Here is a 27015-nt window from a genome sequence, read left to right on the forward strand (position 1 = left end):
AAGTTTAAAATCTTGTTAGATATCTCTCCTTGGGTTGCCTGAAATTGATGGTAAGACAGAATTCCAATATGTAGCTTGAGTGTCAGATTTTTAGCCAAAAATGTAAGAAGTGGCTTTCCGCAAACCTCCCCTCCAGTGTGTAGCTGTAGTTCAGTCCACTTTCCTGTCACCCTCGTTTTTTTTTTTTTTCTTATTTTTATTTTGCTTGATTTGCAAACTCCTGTCTACCCTGATAAGTCACACTTAACTGCATACCTTAACTGCATACGGGGTTGACTTCAAAGCGGGTTAGACATTAAACCCTCACAACAAATCTCTAAGGCAAGCACTTTTATCATCTCTGGTCTATACAGAGTCGCATGCCCTGAGTGGAGTTGGGATCCTCACCGCAGGAGCTGGGTGCTCTTTGCCCTCATGCTGTCTGTTGTCACTCTGGTGTGTTGTCCCGTGGAAGGAAGGGGCTGTCTCACTTACCTGAGTCCTAGGCTTTGGGTGCTTCAGTATTTTAATGTCTTATTCACTATCTTTTAAAAATCACTTGTAAGATAATACAGACTATTTAGCTTTTCAGAAGCGCTATATGTTAGTATATTTTAACTTTAGCGTGCCTTTGAACTTGACTTCTCAATTGCCTCCTCATTGAGGCTGGATGAAACTGGTTTCCCTCTGCACATAGGAGTCATGGGGAGCTCAAGAGAGTGAAGAGAAGCTGACCTGGATTGTCTCAAGATAAGAAGCAGACATGATCTTACTTTTTTTTTTTTTTTAAGATTTATTTATTTATGTAAGAACTGGGGTACAGGCCAGATGTGCGGGAGGGTGAGAGGATTCACCAGAGACAGAGTGGGGAACAGAACAGGCAGACTGACGAAATACACTGCTGAGGGGAGCAGCGGGAGAGACAGGAGAGGTCTGCTGCGCCATGTGGGCCTCTCCGCCGCCAGCGGGGATGGAACCTGTACTGCAGAGGCTGCGGACAGCTTCACAGCGCTGTGCTCAACTCCCTACGCCACCAGGGAGGCCGGATCTTGCCTTTTTACACACACAGCACATGCTGCATCTTTCAGTCACTCTTTTCACGTAAATGGGTGGTATTGACTCTATTACGTGGCAAGCACTGAAATTATATTTTCATGAGTTATTGTTGAGTGCTAAACAAAAATCATGTCTACTTAGGGAATCAGGGTCCTTGACTTGAATGGGGTCATTCTGGCCAACTTTCTCATCAGTGACTTCTTAAAAGATTTAAGGACTGGGGAGTCCTCTCCTGCAGGTGACACTGTGTCAGAAGGGTGTGCTCAGCTTCCCTTGAGGGTGTGTGATTTGCAGTGTGTTGGCATTTGTAAATGAACGTGATCTGCATGCGAGGACTTGATTTAGCTGTGAACTAGTGGCTCTGTTCCTGCTATGATTGGGCTTCCCTTGCTGAGCTTCTTCAGGAGCATTTCCTTTGTGCCACGAAAGAGTCCCTGGTACAGCGCCTGCAGCCCCTCAGGGGCACCCAATTCTTTGTTAAGAGTTCTGTCCGTGGCGTGACTGGTCCATGAATCCACAGGCGTTGAGGGAGAGCCAGTATTGTAAACTACCGCATCGCGTTCCTGCTAAGATGCACGCCTTTTCACGTCCTCTGAAAGCATTTCACAGTTGCTGGCATCACATGGTTATGTGGCCACTATTTTCCCTTTGTTGTGGTACGTAAAACAGTGGTGCATCTTACTGTCGACATCGTGGGTTTGATGAAAAATGATACCGATGGAATCCTTGGACTTTGTAAGTGCATGTTTGCAGAAAGCTCAGTCCCGTCAATTTTTTTCCTCTGCTACATTTGCAGTCATTTTATACTCCTTATATTTGGGTTAGGAAGAAAAGTAAAGCCAGTAATTATTTTTTAAGTACTTGATTGTGGAACGTTTTTGACATTACAGAAGTGACATGCTTGCTTAGGCATTTCGGTTTTGCGAGACGAGGAAGGACCAGTGGTGGCAGGACAGTGACTGCTTCACACTGCTGGATGTTACACTTAGAAGGGGGTTAGAGCGGTAAATGTTGATTTATGTCTATTTTGTCACACTGAGCATTTTTTCCCAAAAACATGTAATAAGATTTCCCCTCTATAGAAATAAAGTGTACAGAATAAAAAGGGAAAGTTGTTTTTATTCAGTCTGCAGCCCCTTATTTCCCTGCTCCTGTGCCTCTTCACCAGAGATTGGCATCTATATTTTTCAGATATTTCTCTCCTAGGCTTACATGAAAGATACAGAGGACTTGCATTGATCTTCCCAGTCACTCTTCACTTGCACTGTAATGGTTAACTAAAATAACAATACATTGGGGAAACTGCTTAGAACTGTGCCTTGATCTTTCTTCAGGCTAAATTAAATGATGTATTTAATTCTTTAGGATGTGTTTTTTGTATGTTGTCTGCATAAGTGCTTTTGTAGCTGGACCACTTCCACTCTCCTAGCAAAGCATCAAGGTGGTATAGTGCACCGCTGGCCTTGCCTCAGTCCAGCAGTGGCAGTATTTACCTGTTTCCTTCTCAGGGACCTGTCTCTCCCCTGTCAGTGGGAAGAGTGGTCCCGTGCACTCGTGTCTGGGCCACTGTGGACCTCTCCCTCACTGCTGCTGGTCCACCCTGGGTTTTTAGGGTGCTGTCTCCGCATCCCTCCATGCCCTCATCAGGGTGGTTTTCATCACATCTAGGCTCCATCTCCAGGGCTCTCCTGCCGTTCACAGCACCCCCCCCCACACACACACACACACAACCCCGCCCTGTGGTCTCAGCCTTGTGCTCAGCGGGATTGCTGCTTATCCTTTGTTTCTCTCTTCGGGTCAGCACACCTGTCTTTCAGACACTCGTTTAAGTGCATCACAGTCTGTGCACTCGTGAAGCTGTTCTGATAGATACGGCTCCTGATAGCAGCTCAAGTCCGGGAATGTGTATTACTCATCGCTGCTTCCCTCCAGCCTAGCAGATTGTTGGCACTTGGTCAGCATTCAAAGAAAATGTTGAATAAATGATTTGATTCTTTTATTGTTGGTTTTATAGAGCAGAGGGCTTTGAAGGTGTGGAGTTGCTAGTATCATAAAATTAACCTGGATACCTAGACCTTGGTGCCCTGGCAGTTTGGTTTTGAGCCATAGCCAAGACTAGTTACTCTGGAGATATTTTAACACCCCATTGTTCTTTTTTATTGGGGCGCCTTCGAAAATTAGTTTGGCTTTGCGATGTGATAATGTGGGCTTCTGTTCTAGGGAGCAAGCCAATCAAATAGCTTTTTATCATTCTTTTGAACCTGCGGTGGTTCACCCAGAGCAGATATGTGACTTCCTGGGAATACGAAGCTTGAAATAAACTGTTTTCTCACTGACCATTTGTTTTTAATTCCAGAACGTGGTCCAAGACAATTCCCGGGAAGGTCGAATTCTTCTCCAGTGAGGGCTCGGACACAGCGATCCCAATTCCCATAGTGCCACTACGGGGCGTCGATGACTCCTACCCACCCCAGAAGAAGTCTTTCATGATGCTCAAGTTCATGCATGACCACTACTTGGACAAGTACGAATGGTTTATGAGAGCAGACGACGATGTTTACATCAAAGGAGATCGTCTGGAGAATTTTCTGAGGAGTTTGAATAGCAGTGAACCCCTCTTTCTTGGGCAGACAGGACTGGGCACCACAGGAGAAATGGGAAAACTGGCCCTGGAGCCCGGCGAGAACTTCTGCATGGGGGGGCCCGGGGTGATCATGAGCCGGGAGGTTCTGCGGAGGATGGTGCCACACATTGGAAAGTGCCTCCGGGAGATGTACACCACCCACGAGGACGTCGAAGTGGGGAGATGCGTGCGGAGGTTTGCGGGGGTCCAGTGCGTCTGGTCTTATGAGGTGAGAGCAGAAATAAGATTGTTTATTGTGTCGTAGCTAACCTGCTGTGAGAAATGAGTGCTAATACCCACTTCAGAGCCTAAAGCTGGTATTTAAGTGATTATACAGTCCTGATTTTGAGGGTTGTTTTTTTAACTTGAATCTCCTCTTACACTCTTTTCTCTTTGCCTTTAGGACATACTTTCTATACTTTTGTTCTGTTGTTTTCATTAATAAATAATAGTGTTTGAGGTTCAAAGAAAAGATCCAGCTTGCTGAAAGTCACAGCAATCGTTTTCATGATTATCCAGAAAATTCCTCCGATCTGGTGTCTGCTAACTCCACGGATGTGACTGCAAGAGGTTTTCCTGTCCGTGTGGTCCCAAAGACCTGACCTTGCTCATGAAGTCATGCTGACCCACACAGTTTAGAAGCTGACATGTTCTGAATTCATAGAATGAGAAGTGATGTAAAAGAAAACGCCGGTAGCATTTGGCCTTGCATTTATTTTAAGCCTTGACTTTAGGCAGTTATTGTATTAGTGAGTTTGCAATATGGTGGCTCCTCTCGGAATAGAACAGCTGGCGGGCAGCCTGAGTTACTGTGATGCAGAAGTGCAGTTTTTCAAGGATGCTTCATTACTCGATGTTTTCTCTTTCGTGGTTCTAGAGTACATGAGTTACCTTTTGACCCCTCTCTGTTTTTTTTTTTTTTTTAAGACTTATTTATTTATTTATACAAGCACTGGGTACAGTCAGAAGCACAGGAGGGTGTGAGAATTCACCAGAGCCAGAGCGGGGAGCAGAGCAGGCAGAAGGACCGAAGTACACTGCTCAGGGGAGCAGCGGGCAGCAGGAGAAGTCTGCGCGCCATGTGGGACCCTCGCCCGGCGGCCAGGGATCGAACCGGCACCAACCGCTGCGCTGCCATGGAGGCCCCCTTAACTTCTCTGTTTTTATTGGCAGAGGTGCGCCTCTTGGCCTGCAGTTGCTGGATCTGGTATTAGTCAGAGTGGAAAAAATTGTGTGGTGTTTAGATCGATAAAGTACTGATAGTTGTTAGGAGCGGAGGGAAATGCCAGGCTTTTTGCTCAAGGAAAAAAATACTCTCATGTAAACGGTTAGCTTTTCTTCTGAATTAATTCTCTAATGTGCTTGGGTGAGGAAACCACATTCTTGCCCGTACTTGCCGTCTCTCCAGACTTGCTTTTAAATATTTCCTAATCACTATATATTTTTTAATTTTTTTTTTAATTTTTAAACAATATTTGCTTCCCCCCACCCCTCAGATTGAGTTGCCATAGAATTTCCTTCCCCAAGGCACCCGTGCACCATCACCCTCACCCTCCCCTGCAGGATGTCTCTGGTTTATAATTGTCTGTTTTTGCTTTGTCGTGTTTTGTACTGTTACTGTTATTTTTACACTGATGTCTTATTTGGTTCCTCTATATTCCCATTATAAGTGAAACCATCCGATATTTTTCTTTTTATTTCTGGCTTATTTTACTGAGCATAATTCCTTCTAGCTCCATCCACGTTGCTGCGAATGGCATGAGTTTATCTTTTTGATTGCTGAATAATATTCATTGTGTATATATACCACATCTTCTTGATCCAGTCATCTATTCTTGGGCATTTGGGTTGTTTCCAGGTTTTACCTATTGTAAATAGTGCTGCAATAAACATGGGTGTACAGGTGTTCTTTTGAATCAATGTTTTTGTGTCCTTTGGGTAGATCCCTAGGAGTGGAATTGCCGGGTCAGGTCATATGGTAGCTCCATTTTCAGTAGACTGAGGAACCTTCAGACAGCTTTCCATAGTGGTTGGACCAGTTTGCACTCCCACCAGCAATGTAGGTTTTGATTTGCATTTCCCTGATGATAAGGGATGTTGAACATTTTTTATATGCCAGTTAGCCATTTGCATTTCCTCGTTGGAGAGATGTCTTTTAAGTTCTTCTGCCCATTTCTTGACTGGATTGTTTATTTTGTTTTTGTTGAGCTGTGTGAGTACTTTGTATATCTTTGTGATCAGTCCCTTATCAGTTGAATGGAGTGCAAAGATTTTTTCCCAATCAGTGGGGTGTCTCTGCTTTGGTTAATGTCTCTTTGGCTGTACAGAAGCTTTGCAGTTTGATATAATCCCAGATGTTTATCTTTGCCTTCACTATCACTGCTTTGGGTGATGAGTCTTTAAAGATGTTATTGAGATGTTTGTCTTGTAGCATTTTACCTATATTTTCTTCTATATATTTTATGGTTTCAGGTCTTATGTCCAGTTCTTTATCCATTTTGAGTTGATTTTTGTGCACGGTGAGAGGTAGTGGTCTAGTTTCATCTTTTTGCATGTGGAGGTCCAGTTTTCCCAGCACCATTTATTGAACAAATTGTCCGTGTTCATTGCATATTCTTTGCTCATTTGTCATAGATTAGTTTTTCATATAAGTGTGGCTTTATTTCTGGGCTATTTCGTTCCATTGGTCTGTGTGTCTGTTTAATTATTATGGCTTTGTAGTATAGCTTGAAGTTTGGAAGTGTGATGCCTCCTTTCTCCTTTGTTTTCATCAGTAGGGCTTTGGCTATTCGTGGTTTTTTGCAATCACTATTTCTTCTGTTTGAACTTGCCGGGAAGTAGACATTTCAAATATACAGGAAGTGGTTTTCATGTAATTATTTTAAAATTTCTAATTATAAAAGATGTATTTTAAATTGCAATGTGACCTGAATAAACCCTCTAATCTCTGAGTGCCTCCCTCCCCCACCCCAAACCTCAGGCAGTTGATTGCTGGCTGGATCTAGGAAGGATCCCTGTCGTCATGGATGTTTGCAGCAGGCAATCTGGGGATTTCATGCAGTTTTAAGCAAACTGAGTTCTTCCCATCTTTAAGTAGTTATACCTTCACTTGTTTCATTATGGTTAAAATATATAATTCCTTGTGTATTTTGGTATGTTCTGTGCTGCCCCATCTCTGAGAACCTAGCCTCCCTGCCGGAATTGCAGAGGAGATGCCCACTGAGAGCCAATTAAAAACATATCTGTCTTTGCTGTTGTCAAACTGTGGTATCTTAAGCACTGCTAGGCCACAGGAGCAGAGCCAATATCTTGAGTTGATCAAGAACTTCCACCTAGCCTTAGTGCCTGGCTATAGTTAGAAACTACTGTCCTGGGGCTGAAGGGGCTGAGAGACAAGTTTCAGGCTATTTTCCCCCCTACTATAACATAATCCTCAAAATTTTCTAAGGCCTGAAGCAAGGGCTCCATAATCATCTTGTCTGGATTCTTGGAGCAGCCTCTTAGACTTGCTGCACCTGGTGGTTGACCTGATTAGCTAAAGGGATCTGGAGCGGGGTAGGATTCCTTCTCTGTCCCTACCTAAGACCTTGTCCCTGGGATTTTTTGGTTTGTTTTATTGTTGTTTCTATAACTGCCTTAAGGCCACAGAGCTTTTCTCAGAACCTGTCCTCCCCAAGGGTTGTACCCGTGGACCCTCCTTTGGCTGGAAAATATCTTCCCCCTCCTCCCTTCAATGTGATTTGTCTGTTCACTTTAATTGTGTTGTTTTTATTATATGCAAATTGTGAATTTAAGCGTAGTCTTAATTTTTCAGTCTTTTCCTGCCATGGTTTGTGTTTTTTGCGTGTTAAGGAAGACTGTTCTCCTTTGGGTCATAAGAATTTTTCTGTAAGTTTCAAGTTTTGCCTTTCACATGTCATTCTTCAACATTTTTTAGGAATTCTATCTCTTAGAACAGTTATTTTATTAGGCCTTTGATTTATTTTTATTTTTCCTTTTTTCTGTCTGACTTAAAAGTGCTTCTAACCAAAGTCATTATTAGGATGTATCATTAGACAAGGTTAATCCTTCATGTGGATGAGGAACTTCTATTAAACTTCCTGTAAATCTAGTTTCTTGATTAAGACTCACATTATGAGAAATTATTGAGGTGGAGTCTTTTAGTAAAGACAATTAAGTTAAGCTTTAGGTCTTGGAAAGTACTTATTTAGCTCTATTATAAACCTAGCCTTAAGGTATAATTTTTTTTTGAAGTAGAAATAATGCCTTGCGATTACACTAATATTAAAATGACTCATGAGGAACACAACTGTCCAAATCAAAATCCAGTTTGATTCATAAGCTTGTTTTGATTATTATTGGTGGTTATTACTACATGACAATTAAAAATTTTATTTGGAAGTTATTTTAATTTCACAGAAATCTTTAAAAAGTACCCTAAAATGCATGATTCCCAGCAAGGGAGCTAACCCACTTGGTGCAGCAGACCTCTCCTGTCTTGCTGGCTGCTCCCCTCAGCAGGGTATTTTGGTTAATCCACCTGTTCTGCTCCCCACTCTGTCTCTGGTGAGTTCTCTCCTCCCCTATCCCTCTGGCCTACACCCCAGCTCTTGTATGTATAAATAAATAAATAAATACTTTTTAATAAAATCATGAAATTAAAAAAGTTAATACTGTCAACTGGTTCAAAATTCAAAGGGACATGGGCCTCCCCGGTGGCGCAGCGGTTGAGCGCTGGGTTGCGAAACTGCGCGCGGCCTCTGCAGTGCCGGTTCGATCCCCGGCTGCTCCCCGGCCACCGGAGGAGGGTCCCACATGGCGTGCAGACCTCTCCTGCTGCCGCTGCTCCCCTCAGCAGTGTACTTCGGTCCTTCTGCCTGCTCTGCTCCCCGCTCTGGCTCTGGTGAATTCTCTCACCCTCCCGCACTTCTGACTGTACCCAGTGCTTGTATAAACAAAACAAACAAACAAACCAGCAAACAAATAAATAAAGCATGCCTCTATTTAAAAAAAAAAAAAATTCAAAGGGACAAAGGGCTTACAGGGGTAAGTCTCCCCACTTCTATCTGCCACCCAACCTCTAACCACTTGCCTCTCCTACTGACCCTAAACCTGAAGGCTTATTGTCTTGACATACATAGAACTTGTTTGGGATAACCAGTATACCAAGACATACCGGCTGTGCTGCTGAGTTGCCAGTAAGTATTTGTTAAGGGATCATTAAGGCACCAGCAGTGCCCTCTGAACTGGTAGGATATTATCGAAGAAGAATGAACTATGAATGGCCTTCTTTTCCTCCCTTAAGCACCTTATTCCTGTAAAGCATGTCCATGAAGTAGTTGAAAAAATGTAAAACATTGTGATATTAAGTATAAAACAATGCAAGGAAGGGTATGATCAATGGTGTTCTTTTTATGAGAAGCCAATCCTCAGGGGAAATGGAGTTTACAGCAAAATACATAGGAAGGTCTTCCTGGCTTATAAAGGAATGTTAAACATTCTTATCAGAAGCCTTTCCCTCCCCCTTTAGTAATAGAAGAAATAATGTTTCTTAACTGCTGGTTTGCCTGGAGCTGATCTGTGTTCTAGTGATGCCTTCTCTCCTCAGGCTGCCAAGAGCCAGGCAGGCCCCTACATGACTCAAATAGATGCTCCAAAGACTGAGCACGAGGGTGCCTCTTTCTTCAAACCTCTCATGTTATTCTGAACCTCACTCTTTGGTTTTGTAAGTTTGATGGTTCAATTTCCAAGTTCCCAATAGACTGAAAGGGTAAATTAGCACCCCTAAAAGGGGGGCCACAATGAAAAGACTGTATGAGCAGGGAGAGGAAGGACATGAAGGGAAAGTGAAAATAAGAAAAAGTGAGACCGGTCAGCGGAGCAGTGTGAGACCAGCTACTGTGTTACTGATTTCATTTCATATGGTTGGCGAACATATACCAGTTTTTTCTATTTTTGAGACTTTTTTAATGTCCTAAAATGTGATTTTTAGACACATTAATCTCAGCGACCTTTCTTCAGGTTTGCTAATTCATTCTTCTGCTTGTTCAAATCAGTAGTGAATTTTCCCTTCCAGTTCTTTGCACCTTGGACATCTCATAATTTCTTGTTGGAAAAGGGACATTTTAAGTCATACACAAGGGCAACTTTGGAAGTCAGCGTCTGCCCCTCTCTCTAGGGCTTATTAATGTTGCTCTTGTTTGGTGTCTTTTTAGAAACTGGTGTCTTAAAATTTTTTTTTGGTGACTCCTTAGTCTTAATTCTGTGAAGTCTGTGTGTGTGTCCATTAAAATTTCTTCTTGGTTTGCTTAGTGGTCAGCTAGTAGTTAGACCGAGACGTCGGGAACTAAGAAATCTTCCATTCTTGCTTTGCCGAGACACTCTGTCTGGTGCTTGCTTCAGCACTGGCCATGCGCTTTTCAGCTCTTCCTTTGTCTTACCTCCTGCTTGGACAGGGGCTCCAGATTAACCATTGGTGAGAATTTGGGTTCTTCTCAGGTCTTTCCTGAGTATATGCTAAGCTCATTTCCCAACTTTTCTTTTTAAGCTTTTTGATTATCTATGCTTTGTTCCAGCTCATAACCCCCACCTCAGGAAACATGATATTCAACAATTGCCTGTGACTGTTTTAAACAAATAACTCTCTCTCCCCTCAGGAGGCTGTTTGCAATGAGTCAGGTCAAATAAGGACAGACTTGCAAGTGGGGTCTTCCAGGGACCCACTTAAACGGTCAGGTAGACTGTTCTCTGGGAAAGGGGCTTTTAAGGAGCTCTACCCTTGTTCTTCCCTCTCCAGTGACTGCCACGCTGCTGGTTTTCACTGTGATTGTACACTGTTTTCAAGGATACGAGTTTGCTGGAAAGCAGGCACTGGAAATAGAGCAAGTGAAAATGTCACAGAGCTCACTGTTTTCCCCAGAACTTCACTGTTTTTCTTGCATGAACATTCCCTGGATTACTGCAAACCTTTGGCTAATATCCAGCATCCTGGGAACGTTGCTTTAAACAGTTATTGCTAGTGTTCTCTTTGTTTTCATGGAGGAGAGAAGTTTGGGAGGTCTTTGCCATTTTCATTAATGTCTCCAGAGGCCATCCGTTTTGGGACCTTAGCTTCACAGCTTTGGTTTTGCTTTTAACAATTAGATAAATCTTCTTGTTCTCTGTTTAGGATGTGAGGGAATTGTGTCCTACAGATTAAAAGACTTCCACCCAATCACTTACAGTATTTTTCAAATAAGTCATCATGGCAGATGCTCAGCATTGTTCAGGTTGGGGTCACAGCAAGTACAGAAAGCAAAGACCGGCTCTCCTCTATCCTAGTTGGGGCTGGGGTGCACAGAGATGGATAATGAAGGGGTAGTGTGTATGATATGTATATTGACACGGCAAGGTGACCCCTGCTGCTGGCCAGGGTAAGTGAGGGGTGAGAGATGAAAGGTGAGGCCACGTGCACAGATGCTGGGGAAGCAGAGGATTGAATGTTGGGGACATTGGTTGGGACACAGCAGACCTGGGTTTGAATCACCCTGCATCTGACTTTGTTTTTCCGTCAGTTGTGCAAGGTGCCTGTCTTCTCTGTACTTTATTTCCTTAGAAAATGGGACAAGAAATTGCCTATCTTGTAGGATTGTATGAGGATCTCATGGATTAATTGAGATGATACATGTTAACATAGTAGATAGTTTTTTTTTTTTTAAAGATTTATTTATTTAATTTTTATTTATTTATACAAGCACTGGGTATAGTCAGAAGCGCGGGAGGGTGAGAGAATTCACCAGAGCCAGAGCAGGCAGAAGGACAGAAGTACACTGCTGAGGGGAGCAGTGGGTGGCAGGAGAGGTCTGTGTGCCATGTGGGACCCTCCTTCGGTGGCCGGGGAGCAGCCGGGGATCGAACCGGCGCTGCAGAGGATGTGGGCAGCTTCGCAACCCAGTACTCAACCGCTGCGCCACTGGGGAGGCCCAAGTAGATAGATTTTGGCACAGAGCAGGTGCTGGGAAATGCTCTGGTATTGGAGGCATGTCCTCAAGTATCTGGAAAAACTGAGCCAGTCAGAACTCAGCCCCTAAGTACTTTGCGTAGATTTTAACCATTGTCAATAAATATTTGAATGTAATTTGTAGAATAATGGTCTTAGAATGTTTTTACGATGTAGAGAAGACTCTTCTGACAAAACCAAATCAAAGCTTACCTAAAATGGGGAAGTTAATTACTTTGGACCTGTAACTGTTATTATACTGGCAAAAGAAAGCATTCTAGATGTTCACAAATGTCTCTAAAATGGTTTCACCATTTGGGATGTCACAGTCTTATGGTTGTGAGGGAGGAGGGTTGTGAGGGAGGAGGTGTTGATGTGAAGGAGGAGGTACTGATGTTGATGTGAGTTGAGATGCCTTCATGATCACAGTTGGTCGGAGCAGGTTAAAGACATTATAGACTTTATATATTAACCACTTTTATTATTGGATGGCCATTGCTAAGCGTATTTGACTTGTGTTTTGTTGACAGCCTTCCTTAGCATCAGGAGGTGGGGTTGATACATTATGGTCTTTATCATAGGATGCAGCTATAGTTGAAAAGATTAAGGTCACAGATGTTGTCACTCCACTTCCAGTTAGAAACAAATAATCTGCCCTTTAGACCACTAATCAGTATTCAGAACACCATATAAGTTATTTTAAGGTAATGAAAGAGTGAAACAAGCTCTAAAAACTAAACAATACGTGAAAATGAACGAAATCTATATGAATAATAGCCCAGTACTTAATAAAATAGTAAACCAACAATAGGCCATGTAAAATAGTGTAAGAAGCCCAGGAAAACGTGGGGAGGAGGAATGGGGAGTGGAACAGTTAGAGTGTGGCTGGATGAAGGGGGGGGCATGCCAAGGAAATTTGTATGGCCTGGGTCACCCCCTTTCGAACAGAGGTTAGTTTCTGCACGAATCCGAGCAGACATGTGCTATTCCTTCACTTTTCTAAGAGGTCTAGGGGAGGCGCCAGCAAAACTTTTTGAAGTTTTTAATTTTAGTTGTAATGATCTTTGTTGAACTCGTAAGACTATCTGTTGTCTAAAAGCAGTGAGTGTGGGAACGAAGGCAGGGGCCTGTCAGAGGTGGTGTGATCTGGGTGAGGAGGAAGCAGTGGAGGGTGTAGTTGTGCAAGGTGCATAGTGTGAGGTAGAGTTGGGAGATGTAAGTCAGTGTTTCTCAAACTTCAGTGACAGGGACTTTTTTCTAGTGGGAAAATTGTCTCTGTCTACGTGTGTGTGCACACAGGTGTATATGTGGGCTTCGAGTGTTAGCGTTGCCAGGAACCCCTCACCAAATCGCAGCTTCCCAAAGGAAGACCGTCTGTAAGAGAATCACTTTAGGTGTGTGTCGTAGAGCAAATTTCCAGGCCCAAACCCAGAACGGGACGTAGGCCGCTGGCCCTGACCCACATGCTTAGGGCTGCTGGCGATTGTGCCATGTGCTTGTGTCTCAGACCCATCCTGGCTGTTACACTCGCACAGCACAGTGTAGGGTCAGCGAGGTTTTGGAACAGGGTGAAGACTGAAGTTCTGCTTTAGGCAGTTGGCTCATCTCGTGTCTCCCTGCCTGTGCAGCACGGCGTCCGGGCAGCAGGAAAGACAGAGACGACAGGGTTTTGACTTTGTTCTTTAACCAGAGTTGGGTTGGTGGGTGTTGGCTCACCATGCGTGGTGGCCAGGCTGACCCTTTATTTCTTCCCTCCTCTGCGCAATGCTAATTGCTGTGATTCTGGAGCCCGTGAAGGTCAGCGCAGCCAGGGGCCAGCCGTGCCTCCTGAGTAGGGTCTGGGAGGCGGCTCCGTTAGCTGTGAGGGCAAGAGCAGAGAACTTTGGGTGAGAGATTAAACTGGCCAACACTTTAAAGTTAAAAACGAATTGGCATTTTAAAATATTTTTTTGTCTCTGCAGTTGATGATTTCCTGAATATTTGCTTATGTGGTCTGGTTGCAAATCCTCCTCAAGCCAGGACTTTTTTCTTAATCCTTAGCTTTTGTTAGTTGCCTGGAGTGTAAGTTGAGATTTGTTTTATCCAACACATAATGGTAACAAAAAAGTTAAAAAGTGTTTATTAACTACTCTAGTGGTTTCAGATTAGCAAATTCTTGAAAATCTTCCCTTCTGAAGGTGGAACTTAATTTTTCTTACCTTGATTGTGGCTGGACTTAGTGACTCATTTTTAGTCAGTGCAATAGAGTGTGGGGAAGACAGTGACTTCGGACGACGACAGCCTAGCCCAAGCCACCTTCACCACATCTCCAGGGTTAGGTGGTCTCATGTCACGGACTTCCACACTTGGGGGGCGAGGAGGACTCTTGATGTCTGTGCCGTCTTCCCCCGAAGTCCTGACTCCAGCCTAGTCATGAGAAAACATCAGACAAGCCCCAGTGGAGGGACACGTCACAAACTACCTGACAAGGGTTCTTGAGAAGTGCCACGGTCATGACAGACCAGGAGAAACTGCCCCAGAGTGGGGGAGACCTGGATGCAGTGTCGGGTCCTGGTTGGGAGAGGACCTGAGTGGAAAAGCCGGTGGCACGGGGCTGAAACCTGCGGGTTCGTCGGTGTGGGGCGGGTGCGGATGTCTGGGTGGTGGCCTGCACGGTGTAGTTCCACAGACGTTAACATTAGGCTGGCAAGGAGACAGGGACTCTGCCTACCGTCTCTACACCCCCTACGTGAATGTAAAATTATTTCAAAATAAGAAGCAGTTAGAGCCCGCAGATGATTAATTGGACACAGAAGGGAAGCTGCAGTCTCTGCCATTGTAGCCTGTTGACTGCCGGTGCCTGGGGACCCGGGTAAAGCCCCAGAAGACTAGCTCTTCTGTGAGTCTAAGTGGACATTGTACCCGATGTGATTTCCAGCTTATTGACTTCTAGGAAATCTGACACAGAGAGGTCTTTGTTTGAGAGGGCTGCAGACTTCTAAGCTGCATAAAGAGCTTATCATTTGAGCAAGCTTATAATGTACCATGTTATTGCTGTAGGAAAATTTGTAAAGGTACCATTACAGCAGAACTTTTCCCTGGCTGAAGAGGATCTTTCAGCAGTCACGCAGCAATCAAATGTTAGTGCTCTTGCTGCGGTCACCCCCAGAGAGTTTCGTTTCTGTGTTTTCTTGTCAGTGAACCCTTGTGGGGATAAAGTGATCAGTACAAGGTTACTTGAAGTCTGACACTTTCAGAGGTTTTTTTTTTAGTTATTGTAGGTACTGCTTTTCCTTTTGCATATATTAACATTTCTGCTTTTCTTCTCAACAGGAACAATCATTTTAAAGACATAAGACTTATTTCTTATTTATCATATTGTGATTTATTTAAGACAAAAAGATGAGTCCCTTCTTATTTTGTAACAACACCTGAGGAAGGAATCCCTGTTTTGTTTCTAGGTGTTTATAAATTGGTTTTGTAATAATTTAGAATTCTGGTTGTTATTTTAGGGTAAGATGAGTATGGAAATTGAAATAGCCCAGGTATGCAAATATATTTATTTTTTAGAAGTGGCTAATTCATTTAAAAAAAAAAAAGCCAAGCCTGTGGTGTGCCAGGCCCTGTGCTGGGCACGGGCCATGCCTGCTCTCTTGATGCATCTTCTCTCTGGGATGTCAGAACAAGGAGACAGATGTATCCTGGCAGGTGGAGCTAAGCTGCTGAAGGAAACAAGGATGATAAGGGGATAGAGTGATGGGTGGGCTCGGGGGCGTGGGCCTTCCAGCTGAGAGAGACAGGACCCTTGTCTATATCTGGGCGGGGGGTGGGGATGCAGGGGAACATGTGAGTTATTAGGACTGCAAGGAGCCTGGGTGTCTGGAGCTCATGAGTGAGCAGGGCCAGGTCCTGTAAGGTTTGTCCTTGAGAAGGGCATGGGCTCTGTGCTGAGTGAGCTGGCAGGGCGCTGGAGGTCTGGGCAGAGGAGTGTGGGGAGCTCCTGTGTCTGAAGGACTTTTGTGGCTGGTGGGTGGAGGAGGCGCTGTAGGAGCTAGAGGAGGGGCGGGGGTAGGGGCGTTAGTTAGCACCTGGGGAGTTGCTGTGCTGGGTAAAGGCCCTGGGACTGAGCCAGGGGCTTCGAGGGTTAGAGGTAAGAGATGAGGGGAATCCCCGAAAGGGGCCTAAGCAAGGAGGCTCGGTGAAACAGGAGGAAAGCTTACCTTTGAACTTGAAGTATTTGAGCACTTACCTTTAGGCAACTTGTTATAGTTGGCTTACAAGGTTGTGAAAGTTGTGATGTGGGAGATTTTTGTAAGAAGTGAACATTATATTTAAAAAGACAGTCTGGTACAGGTGGGCAGGGTGAGAGGTGTGCTGGCACAATAAACGGGACTTTTTAAAATCTGTTGATGACTGGTGTGCAGGAACAATTCTTGTAATTAAAAAAACTTCGGAGCGGCCTGAGCCCCAGGGGATCACAGATGCTGGTGGTCAGCACCCAGCAGCTTGCTAAGTCATTCTGTGAAAGTTATGGTTCATCAGCCAAGTCTCCAAAGGGACACTTAACTTGGAAGGCAGAAGTCACTGTTAACTTCGGGACAGAGTTAGACTCAAACCACTAATCCAGTTAAAGACTTTGTAGTAAATTTGGTTTTGTGCCGGGGAATGTGTGAGAGAGTTTATGCTTTTGGTATAGAGAGAAAGCCCTTATTGTCTGTACTCGCCCAAGCCTCAGTTTCCTCTTCTCTAAAACAGAGCCACCCAGTGCCTCCAGTGTGCACAGCTGCTGAAGTGCTAGATTCTGAATTTGAATCCAGCCAGTCTAACAGTGGAGCCTGCCATGGGCCTTGGAAGCTTACTTCTTTCTCTGTTTATTATTGCACTGCACTCTAGCTTTTTCCGTTAATATTGCCATATCCTTTGGAAAAGAACCAATAAAGTTCAGTTTTTTAGAATTTTAAACACAGGGAAAATTTTTACGGTTCATACCTTTCTTTGGGAGGTAGGGTTGGCATACTCAGGTTTAAGATAATAAGTTCACCTGATAACTATTAGATTTGGCTGGTACTGTCAGGCCCTGTAGAGATAAAGTAGTGGTTTAAATGAATTCAATGTAGTGACCTCTACCTAAGGACATACAAGAAGGGTGATTGATCCCCAGTCCCTAGGTTTACTCTCAGGAAGTTTAAATGTAAGAGAGAGCAGCAAAGCAGTATTCCTAGATTAGTTTCTTAAAAAAAAAAAAAAAAAAAGGAATCTTTAGACTTAAAATTTCTCAAAAGTCTCTTTAACGATGTCAGGATTTCCAGAAGAAGCCCTCTGAATTCTCTGGCCTTAAGAGGGCATTTATTAACTGTATAAATTGAGTTTTGGTAGTTTAGAAGACAGTAATAGTCCACAATTACACTTGATTTCACGTGGTAGCCTGTGGTCATCCTATAAGAAAGAAAAGAAACTGTCCGATCCTGGGTCAGAAATCTTCATCCTCTGCTACAGTTTTGGAGGGAATTCATGGAATGTCATCTTCACTTATAACGTGCAGTAGGTTGAATAGGGCTGCCCAGGTGTATCAAGTCCTGATCACCTGAATTTCAGGTCACTCTTATTTGGACAAAGGGTCTTCGTGTATGTATTTAAAGTAAGGATTTTGAGATGAGGAAATTACCCTGAATTATGCAGGTGGTTCCTAAATCCCATCCCAGTGTACTTACGAGAGGCAGGGGGAGCAGCAGACACAGGGAAGACAGAAGACGTGGGCACTGTGCGACTAAGTGTAGAATGTAGTCATCAGAAATTGGAAAAGACATGGGGTGTGTTCTCTCTGGAAGCTTGGCCCTGCAGATTTCAAACCTCTAATGCTGTGGGAAAGTAAATTCCTGTTGTTTCAAGCCACCCAGGGTGTGCTGAATTGTTGCAGCAGCCACAGAGTGTCTGTCTCTGCCCCCACCCCCCCACCCCCCCAAAATGCAATCTCATGTGACAGCACCTTATGGCACCTTCTCTTTGTCTGGCGTGGAGTGGTGACACCTGAAGCAATTACCAGTGGCCATTCTTTTTTTGTCTAGAGCAGTGATTCTCAAGTGTGGTCCTCTGGCAGCAGCCTGAGCATCGCCTGATTCTCAAGTCCACCCATGTTGTGTGTACGAGAGATCAGATCCACTGTGTGTGCAACTTCAGGATGTATCAGTCACCTGAGGGGCCGAGAGAGCCTTATGGTTCAGCAAGTCAAGGGTGGGGTCTGCAAATTCGCATTCCGACAATCGTCTAGGTGCTCTTGGTACTGCTGGGCCAGGGACCACACTCTGAGAATCGCTGATCTAAGAGTCTGTGGTTTACGGAATGATGAGTAGAACAAAAGTTTTGTTTGTCTTTGTTTTAAAATAAACTTTTACTTTAGATTTGCATGATCATATGTGCGCATACATTTTTAATCAGTTGGGTAAACATCGAGTGTGACTGCAAGGCTGTGTGGTGAGAGTCTGTAAGGGCCCCCCACCTAGTCTCCCACTGTGGCTGTCCTGCCATTTGCACCTGCACCAGCAGCCAGTGGCGAATGAAAGTTCTGTTGCTCTCGTCGCCCAGGCACTTGCTGTCTGTGTTGGACTTTGGCCACCCTACTAGATGTGCAGTTTCGCTCCTTGCTTTTGGGAGAGGTTTTAGTTCCCCGGGACTGTCTAAGCCAGGCTTTTTAGCAGGCACTTACTGTTACAGTTTGGATGAGAGGCCCTTTCCATTTTTGTATCTTTATAATATTAAGCTTGGGCAGGTTTGTGCTTGACTAGAATGAGGATACGGAAAAATTGTTGAATTGATCTTCTCTGGCATTGGGTTTGATTTTTACTCCCCCTCCATTCTTTCTGTGCTTGTCCGTGTGCCTTAGGCTTCTTGAAGAGACAGAGCATTTAGCTTTGCAGTAATGGCAGAAGCTTTTAAGACAAGTCTCAACAACTTGGAGAAGATGATCACATTCTTACCTAGGTGACTGTTAACAAGTAGAGAATGATTTTGAGGGGACATACATGAATCGTTCATCATTTGTTCATTCAGCAGGTAATTAAACGCCTGCTGTGGCGGTGCTGCCGTGTGGCACATTTACTCCCTGTAGTGAGTAACCTTCATCATTATGGGATTTTTCTAATGGGAGAGACAGATAATGTATAATGCCTGGGATTCGTTCCACACTTAACAGATTTTCAGACATTAGGGTGTCAGGGGTGAGCCACTGCAGCTTATATTCATGAATTGTGGCTGTGTGACTCCTCCTGATACAGAGGACAGAGAGCCAGCAGCATGTGGAGCAGGCAGACCTGGCCTGGTCAGTGTGTCAGGACAGCCCCAATGGGCAAGTGTCTTAAGGATGAGTACAAGTTCAACAGGTACGGGGTAGGGGGAGGGGTGGCGGGGGTGGGGTTGGGGACTAGCAGACCCCTGGGATGATCCACACTCAACTTGCTTTATTTTCAGCGTTTTTTCCCCCCAGCACGGACCGTTGTTGCTGTGCGTCACACTCCATCTCCTCATGCTCCCAGGGGAAGGAAGGGCCCAGGGTTTAATTGAATGTACATCTTACACAGGCTGGAGTTTTTATTTTTCAGATGACATTTTAATCATCTAACAGAAACAGTTCAGACAAATAAAAAGTAAAAAGCACTTCCCTCCTTTTGCCAGGCAGAGGGTCAAAGAGGAGTAAGATAAGAACCCTATTCTCAAGCAGCCTGTAGTCCTGCAGGGGAGAGCTTGGGTGTCATCATAATCACGCATCTCTGAGCAGAGTACTAACAGGGCTCAGCACAGGGTGTCCTAGGGAACAGAAGACAGACTGCCTTGGGGTGGCAGGGAGAGTCCACGAGGGTGGGACTGTTACCCAGAGCTTACCTGCTAAAGAGGATCTCCCCAACATACAAGGGTGGGGCACCCCATGTAAAGGAACAGTAAGTCTGAAGTCACAGGAGCATCCGAGAGCCTGACCTGTTGTGGAAATGACACATGGCTTAGCATGACTGCAGTCGTAGGAACTAGACTAGAAAGATGAATAGACTTAGCTGGTTTAATTTTATTTTAGGGGATGGAAGCATCCAGCATGCACCCACTTCTATGGGGACTGCCTTGGTGTTTTAACAATTTTTAAAATTTTCCCTCATTAGCTAACAAGTAAACTAATAGGCCTTTGTGTGGAAAAACTGAACTCTGGGTGTGATAGACACGGTAATTGTAATGACAAGTTTAAGGACTTCCACGGCTGGTTTGTTCAAAGGGAGGTATGTGTATCCAGTTTATGACACCTGATTCACCCATGGGAATTTTTGCAAATCCCAATCATTCTATAGTGTGATGGAAGGAGTAAGGACTGAGTTTTTTTCGTGAACTTGACAGTGAAAATTACGTGGAACAAATCAGTGCAGACACACAGACATTATATTCACTGCTAAAAGTCAAAATCTATCTTTCACCATAACATTGCCCTCTTCCCTTTCCTTCTGGTGACCACTAATTGGTCTTATTGTCTAAAGAGTTATTTTTGTTTTATTTAATCTGTTTTCTCTATATACTACATACGACTCATTTCTATTATTTACTAAATGTAATTCCTTCTTATGTCTATCCATTTTGTTGTAGATGGCAGAATTCCATCCTTTTCTACAGCTGAATAGTATTCCACTGTCTATATCCAGCATCTTTTTTATGCATTCATCAATTGATGGGCACTCGTTTTCAGTTCATGGCCATTAATAGTGCTACATGTGTGACGTGGGGTTGCATGTATCTTTCGAGTATGATGTTGGCTGTGGGTTTCTTGTATTTGAGTTTTATTAATTTGGTGTGTATGTTCCTTCTATATACCTTTTGTGGAGGGTTTTTAGCATAAAAGAATCTTGAATCTTGTAAAGGGCTTTTCTGCATCTACTGAGATGATTGTATGATTCTTGTCCTTCTGTTCATTGATGTGTATCACATTTATTGATTTGTGTATGTTGAACCATCCTTGAATTTCTGGAATAAATCTCATTTGGTTATGATGTATGATTTTCTTAATGTTTTGCTGGATTCAATTTGCCAAGATAATGAGGATCTTTGCATCTGTGTTCATCAGTTTGTGGTCTGTGTAGTTTTCTTCTGTTGTCATGTCTTTGTCTGGTTTTGGTTTCTGGGTAATTATATTGTTTTTTATAAGGTGTTTAGACGTTTTCCCTCTTTTCCAATTTTATGGAAGATTTTGAGAAGGATGAGTGTTCTTCTTTGTAAGTTTGGTGGAATTGAGTAGTGAAGCCATCTGGTCCCCTGCTCTTGTTTTGATCACTTACTTTTTTAATTTCCTTATTCCTGCTTGGTCTGTTCAGGCATTCTGCTTTTTCCTAATTCAGTCCTGGAATGTTGTTTGTTTCTAAGAATTTATCCATTTCTTTAGGTCTTCCAATATGTTGTCATATAGTTGTTCTCAACACTTTTTTATGATCCATTGGATATCTGTAGTGTCTGTTTTCTGACTTTGTAAGTTTGGTTAATGGTTTGCCCAGTTGCTAATCTTTTCAAAGAACCAGCTTTTGGGTTCATTGATCTGAGGATTTGTCTTTTTGATCTTACTACATTAATTTCTGTTCTAATTTTTATTTTGTTCCATCTATTTACTTTGGTTTTTCTTTTTTTTTCCCTAGTTCCTTTAAGGTATGAAGTTAGATTTCTTATTTGTGATTCTTCTTGTTTCCTGAGGTTAGCCTGTGTTGCTGTAAGCTTCCCTCTTGGTGCTGCTTTTTGCTGCATCCCAAAGAATCTGATGATTAATTTCTTCTCATCTTATAGTATTTTTTTTTTTTTACTTTGACTTTTTTCCTTGATGCAGTAGTCGTTCAGCAGAATGTTGCTTATGCTCCACAAATTTGTGGTTTTTCTCCTTTTCTTTTTGTTGATTTCTAGTTTCAGACCATTGTGATCTGAAAATTGATTTCAGTCTGCACCACCTCTTGATTGTTACATCAGGGTGAGTTTTTCTGCAGTGTTTTTGCAGACTAAAGGACAAAGTGTCAAGATGTGGTAGAGCCTTTAGCCTCCTGTGTTATTAACCATTTGCCTTGTGTGTTGTGAAAAATTCTAGCTGTGGTATGCCTTACTAACTTGTTGCCAATTTAAATCTCTTAAGCAATATAAGGCACTGTCTGAAAATATTTAATAAGTAAGTACAATCTAATCTTGTTCCTAAGTTAAACACAGAGATCTTGATTTGAGCTTTATTTTTTTTTTTCTTTCCCTTGAAAAGTTCTGCAATATCAGGAGCATTCAGAAAGTTTTATCAGAGTTAGGAGATGGGAAGTGAAATATTAGACCAGAAGTCAAAGACAGAGAAACTTGAGAAACTTTGAGAAACTTGATGAATATTTCAATAGCACTAACTTGTAGGAATGTTAACAGGTCTGAATTACAAAGTCATAGGCAGTTTTTATACTTTATATTGAAATTGCTATTGAAGTTGTTCTTTAATACAGACCAGGCTCATGCCAGTAAACTTGTCTTTCACATAATGCTGTGTTCACTCACACCTTCCAGTAAATTGAAGTGTACCACTGTGTTTGTTTTAAGAAAATAACCGCTATTGGAGCCGTTTCCAATTTGGCTATTTATAGTCTATTCTGGAAATTTAACATAGGAATTATAGAAAGTTCATTTTTACTGTTTTTTCCCCTCTTTGTTGACTTTGTGCAAACATCTCATTATTGTTGCATAGCAACTGACTTTTTGATTTGTGTTTAGCAGTTTTTTCCCTGTGGAGCATTGAATTTATGTAACAATTTCCAGTCTCTTAAGCATCAGTGATGAAGGTTTTTACTTAATCCTTTTTTCCATACAACAGAAAAATCATCATGGCATACAGGTGTATGTCTTTTTGTCATTTTTTCTATAAATCTGTATAAATTGGAGTGTCATTAAATGGATAGCATTTTAAATGTTCTTTTTTAAGTGTCTCTTGAATCAACTATTTCAATATGAAATAGTTCCTCCATTTTTCGACCGCCAGGCTGGGAGATTATAGGTGGTGCAGTGTTTGTCAATTTGGATTTGTTTTCTTCCTCATGATTAGATCCAAGTTAGGCATTTGGAGCAGGAATATTAGAAAAACAAATGATGTGTTCTTCTTATTCTAACAGTTGATGATTTTAATTTGTTCAATTTTGGGAGTTATTAACTTTGATCACTTGATTAAGGGGATGCCCGCCAGGTTTCTCCAATGTGAAGTTACTATTTTTTCATCATTAAAAAGCATCATTGTGGAGAAGCACTTGGAGACTATGTAAACCTCCTTTGTCTCATCAAGCTCGTACCCACTGCTTTGAGCAACCGTTGATGTTTCTGCGCTGATTAGGTTATTACCGTGATCTTTGTTATATGGTGGTTCTCTAATTCTTTCTACCTTTATTTACTTGGGAGTAAGGAAATCTGCAGTTCTTCCCACTTGCTTATTTGTGATGTGTTTGTGTGCTCATGGAGTCCTGCATTTGTTTCATTCACTGGATTATAATCTTGTACTATTACATTGTAGTGGTAAGTGTGTGATTTATGTTTAAATCATCCCACATTTGTCCAGCAGCAGCCCCTTCTTGCTGACCTCTGTCTTTGTGATGTGTCCCTATCATTCCTTGAGCACTTCTTGCTGTCACCACAGGACGCTCCAGGCTCTTGTTTTTTCCCCAGTGCTGCAATCTCCCATTTCCTGAAGAGATCCTGATTCCTCTCAGTGGGAACTGTTGAGGAGCTCTAGGTGTGCTGCTGGGGTGTGGCAGCTCAGTGAACTGGATCCAGGAAAGTAAGTGTGTGTGTGTGTGTGTGTGTGTGTGTGTGTGTGTGTGTGTCCGTCCATCTATGTCTGTTGGTCCATGAGTTCACATGGATCCCCAGAGGTCCATTTCAACAGAAAAGGATTCACTATCTTTATCTCTTTTTAGACAGTTGGGGGATTTAGTTCCCATTATCTTCAGATATGTTTACTGTTGGAACAGTTTCCATTCTGCCTAGGCAGTGTCCGGTTGCTTCAACACCCCCATGTAATGCCTTTTTCACTCTGCTCAGGTTCGAACACCCCACACTGGGTTGCTTGGCACCCCTGTATAGGACCCTACCTTGCTTGACCCTACTAGTGGCTTTTTACCTCAGGGAAAAAAATGGATGGGTGTTGGGGGTAAGGAAGGCTAAGTCCATTTTGAAATTGGCTTTTATAATTTTTATTACGTGATTCCAGGTAATACTTAACTTTGTCACAAAAACATTACCTTCCTTTTAAGAGTATTTAAAACTAATTGGTAAATTTAGTAAGACAGGACATTTCTGTTCTGACAGCATATTCTTTGAAGATCTGTTTTCTTGGGTGTTACTTCGCACTGGATAGTCAACTTGTCTTTTTCTTAGATGTCTACTTTTTATCAGCAGACCTAGTAGGTCTTGCCTTAACCATTTTTGTATTCCTCTTAGAGGCCAGTGTATTTAGACATGTAATGATACTCACTTCAATTGAAAGAGGTGTTCTGTGAAACTGAAGCGATATTCAAGAACTGATGTGCACAACTGTCGACAGCCAGCCAGCATCATAAGCTGTACTCGCAAACCTGGAATAATTTCCAAAATTAGTTGGCAGGCTTGAGAAGCATTTGAGGATACTTACTCTTCCCCTTCTGAAGTGTTAAGTGGGTGTAACTCTCCTCTTTCAGCCAAAGATTTTTTTGGTTTCCAAAAATGAGGTATGGTCTTTCATTCCCATTTTAGGTAGTGAGTACTTTTTCTTCTTGCCTGTAAATGCTATATTAATATAAAAAGCATTTGTCAGGAATGGTGTATTTCTTAAAAAAATCTAGAAGACAAGATTTGTTTCAGATATCCTATCAGGATTTCTCCCTCTTTAGGTTTTGTTTGTTTGCTTTTGGTCTGGTCAGGTTTTTTTTTTGTTGTTGTTGTTTGTTTGTTTGTTTTGGTCTGGTCTTGTTTCTTTTAAACAAAATTTTAATTTTAGACCCAGGTTTCTCCAAAAGGTGTGTGAGGGTGTGGTATCCGAGACACAAGCCTGGCTGAAATTCCCCAGATCGTTTAATTCTACATCATGCTTGGGAGAGGGGGAGATAATTAGACGTTGAGACAAACATGGACATCATTGAATTTAATGCGCATTCGTGTGAATTTTTAAGATTGAAAATGAGTATATAAATTGAATAAATATAGGAGGACTTGTTTTAGGCTCTGCTCCCCTAAACTGTGGGAATATTCATTCACCCTTCTTTGCCGCTAGGAGTAGTTCTGTGGGAAAGAATGAGAAAATGGCAAATGTTTTCTCAGAGGTTACTAACTTCTTTCATTTAGAAATTTAACTATTTCTTCTTTTCTGCAACCAGTTTACTCATGTGGTCTAGGAACACTGTTCTCCTAGCTTTCTAGCTTCTGTAATTGACTAACTTTCTAAGGAATACTACATTCTTTCAGGGAGGAATTTGGTTAAGTGTTCATTGTTTTCTGAAGTCCTGCTTGGATGAAGTCAGCCCACATAAAGGCTTCTGTTCCAAACCATTTTCATAGGAAACAGATTTCCATCATGACCATCATGTGCCACCACGTCCAGAGCCCCCAGTGTTCACATACTGGCCGACGATGAGGAGCCGCTGGTCCCTGTCGGGGATTGTGAGAGTCTTCCTCCCACTCCTGTCCCCACCCTCTGGTTGGCTCATTTACTTCCTTTAATGGATAATGAATGACTCTTTAAAAACAAACACCTGGGAATGGATCACCTGTTGATTTGAGACCTGTGAGGTTTTTCCATTGTGTGTCTAACTCAAGTCTGCATGTGAACCCTGGGATGCCCAGTGGTCTCAGTCTGTTTCCTAAATTGTGCCTCTTTGCTCAGAGACTGCACAGAGAAGGAAAAGCAATTAGATTTGGATTTGAAATATTAAACTTCTCATTAGCCTTGCACACTTTGTAACATCCAACAGAAATCAGATGTCCTTAAACACTATTATTTTAAGTAGCTGTAGGTACTTGAAATAGCTAATAGTACCATCCCACGGGATGGGGAAGTAGTGCAAATTGTTAAACCACCTTCAAAATTAAAATTCTTCAGTTTGAGTAGAATGAGCATTGGTGAGCTTGTATGTCCATGTGTCAGGCTAATACTGAGAGCCACCCATAGAAATGTCAGATTCATAACATTTTGCTTAAAAGAATTCTCTTCAGGTTTGTGTGTCTTTCAGTGAGGAGCTATAAGAATCCTGTAGAGCTCTCTTTTCTCTAGTTAATCAGGAAGCTACCTAGAGTCTGTCTAGATTGATGGCTGGTTTGTTTATATTAAGGAAAAATACAAGGACCAGGTTTTAAATAACTGATAGGCTGGTTCTAGTAATAAGTACCTTTTTTTTTTAACCCCTCTGAATCATCAGTGTGTATGTGGTGATTTAGGGACTAGGTGGCACTGTAAATTGTTGGTTATAATAAATTGATGTCATACCCACAGCAGGCAGGCACAAAGGATGAATTAGAGACAGAAATAGTAATGGGTTTTCTTCCAGGAAACCTCAAAGAATATGAGGTATTGCCACGTTGATTACTTTTATAAAATGAAATCAGAAAGGGAGCTCCAAAAGAGAATACTGAAACCTTAGGCTTAGTAAAACAGTTTAAGATCAAATACTTTTGTTTTACATGTCTGAAAACCTCCTTGAATAGCTAAAGAATCTTTAAGAAATGTCTTATAATTTCATGATTTATTTGTTGGTGGAGTATGTAGTATCACAGAACACCATTACTGTCATTTAAGTCTTTTGATATTTTTTCTTAAATAATTTTAGACTGAGGAAAACTTCAAGAATAGTAACGAAAGTTCCCGTACGCCCTTCACCCAGATTCCCTGAGAGTTAACATTTACCACCTGTCATACTGCTTTTCTCTTTTTATATACAAATACAATATTGTGTATTTTTCCCCTGGACCATTTGAGAATAAGTTGCAAACATAATGTACCTTTTTGCCCCTAACTACTTGAACATGTATTTCCTAAAAACATAGGCATTCACTCACATGAAAATAGTATAGTCATCAAAATCAGACAGTGATGCAATATTGTCATCTACAGATTTTATTCGTATTTTGCCAGTGTTCTAATAAATATTCTTCGTAGTGGGCTTCCCCTGGTGGCGCAGGCGGTTGAGCTGTGCACTGTGAAGTTGTCCGCAGCCTCTACAGTGCCGGTTCCATCCCGGCCGGCCAGTGAGGGCCCTACTCACATGGCGCAGCAGACCTCCCCTGTCGCGCCTGCTGCTCCCCTCAGCAGTGTATTTCGTCAGTTTGCCTGTTCTGTTCCCCACTCTGTCTCTGGTGAATCCTCTCAACCTCCTGCACATCTGGCAGAATCCACTGTGAAATGATTAATTTCCCC

General features: G+C 42.5%; 1 protein-coding gene across 1 annotated transcript in view; it reads left to right on the forward strand.

Moving 5' to 3' along the window:
- Positions 1-27015, forward strand: part of CHSY1 (chondroitin sulfate synthase 1) — a gene marked incomplete at both ends in the record, with an annotated part of 56332 nt that overhangs the window by 12550 nt on the left and 16767 nt on the right. Inside the window, one exon of the mRNA XM_084254483.1 lies at positions 3392-3887. Within this exon, the coding sequence (XP_084110609.1) occupies positions 3392-3887 (496 nt within the window). The remainder of the gene's footprint in view (positions 1-3391; positions 3888-27015) is intronic.

The sequence above is a fragment of the Talpa europaea genome (assembly GCF_964194135.1).
Source record: "Talpa europaea genome assembly, chromosome: 14".
In the NCBI taxonomy this organism is placed as follows: Eukaryota; Metazoa; Chordata; class Mammalia; order Eulipotyphla; family Talpidae; genus Talpa; species Talpa europaea.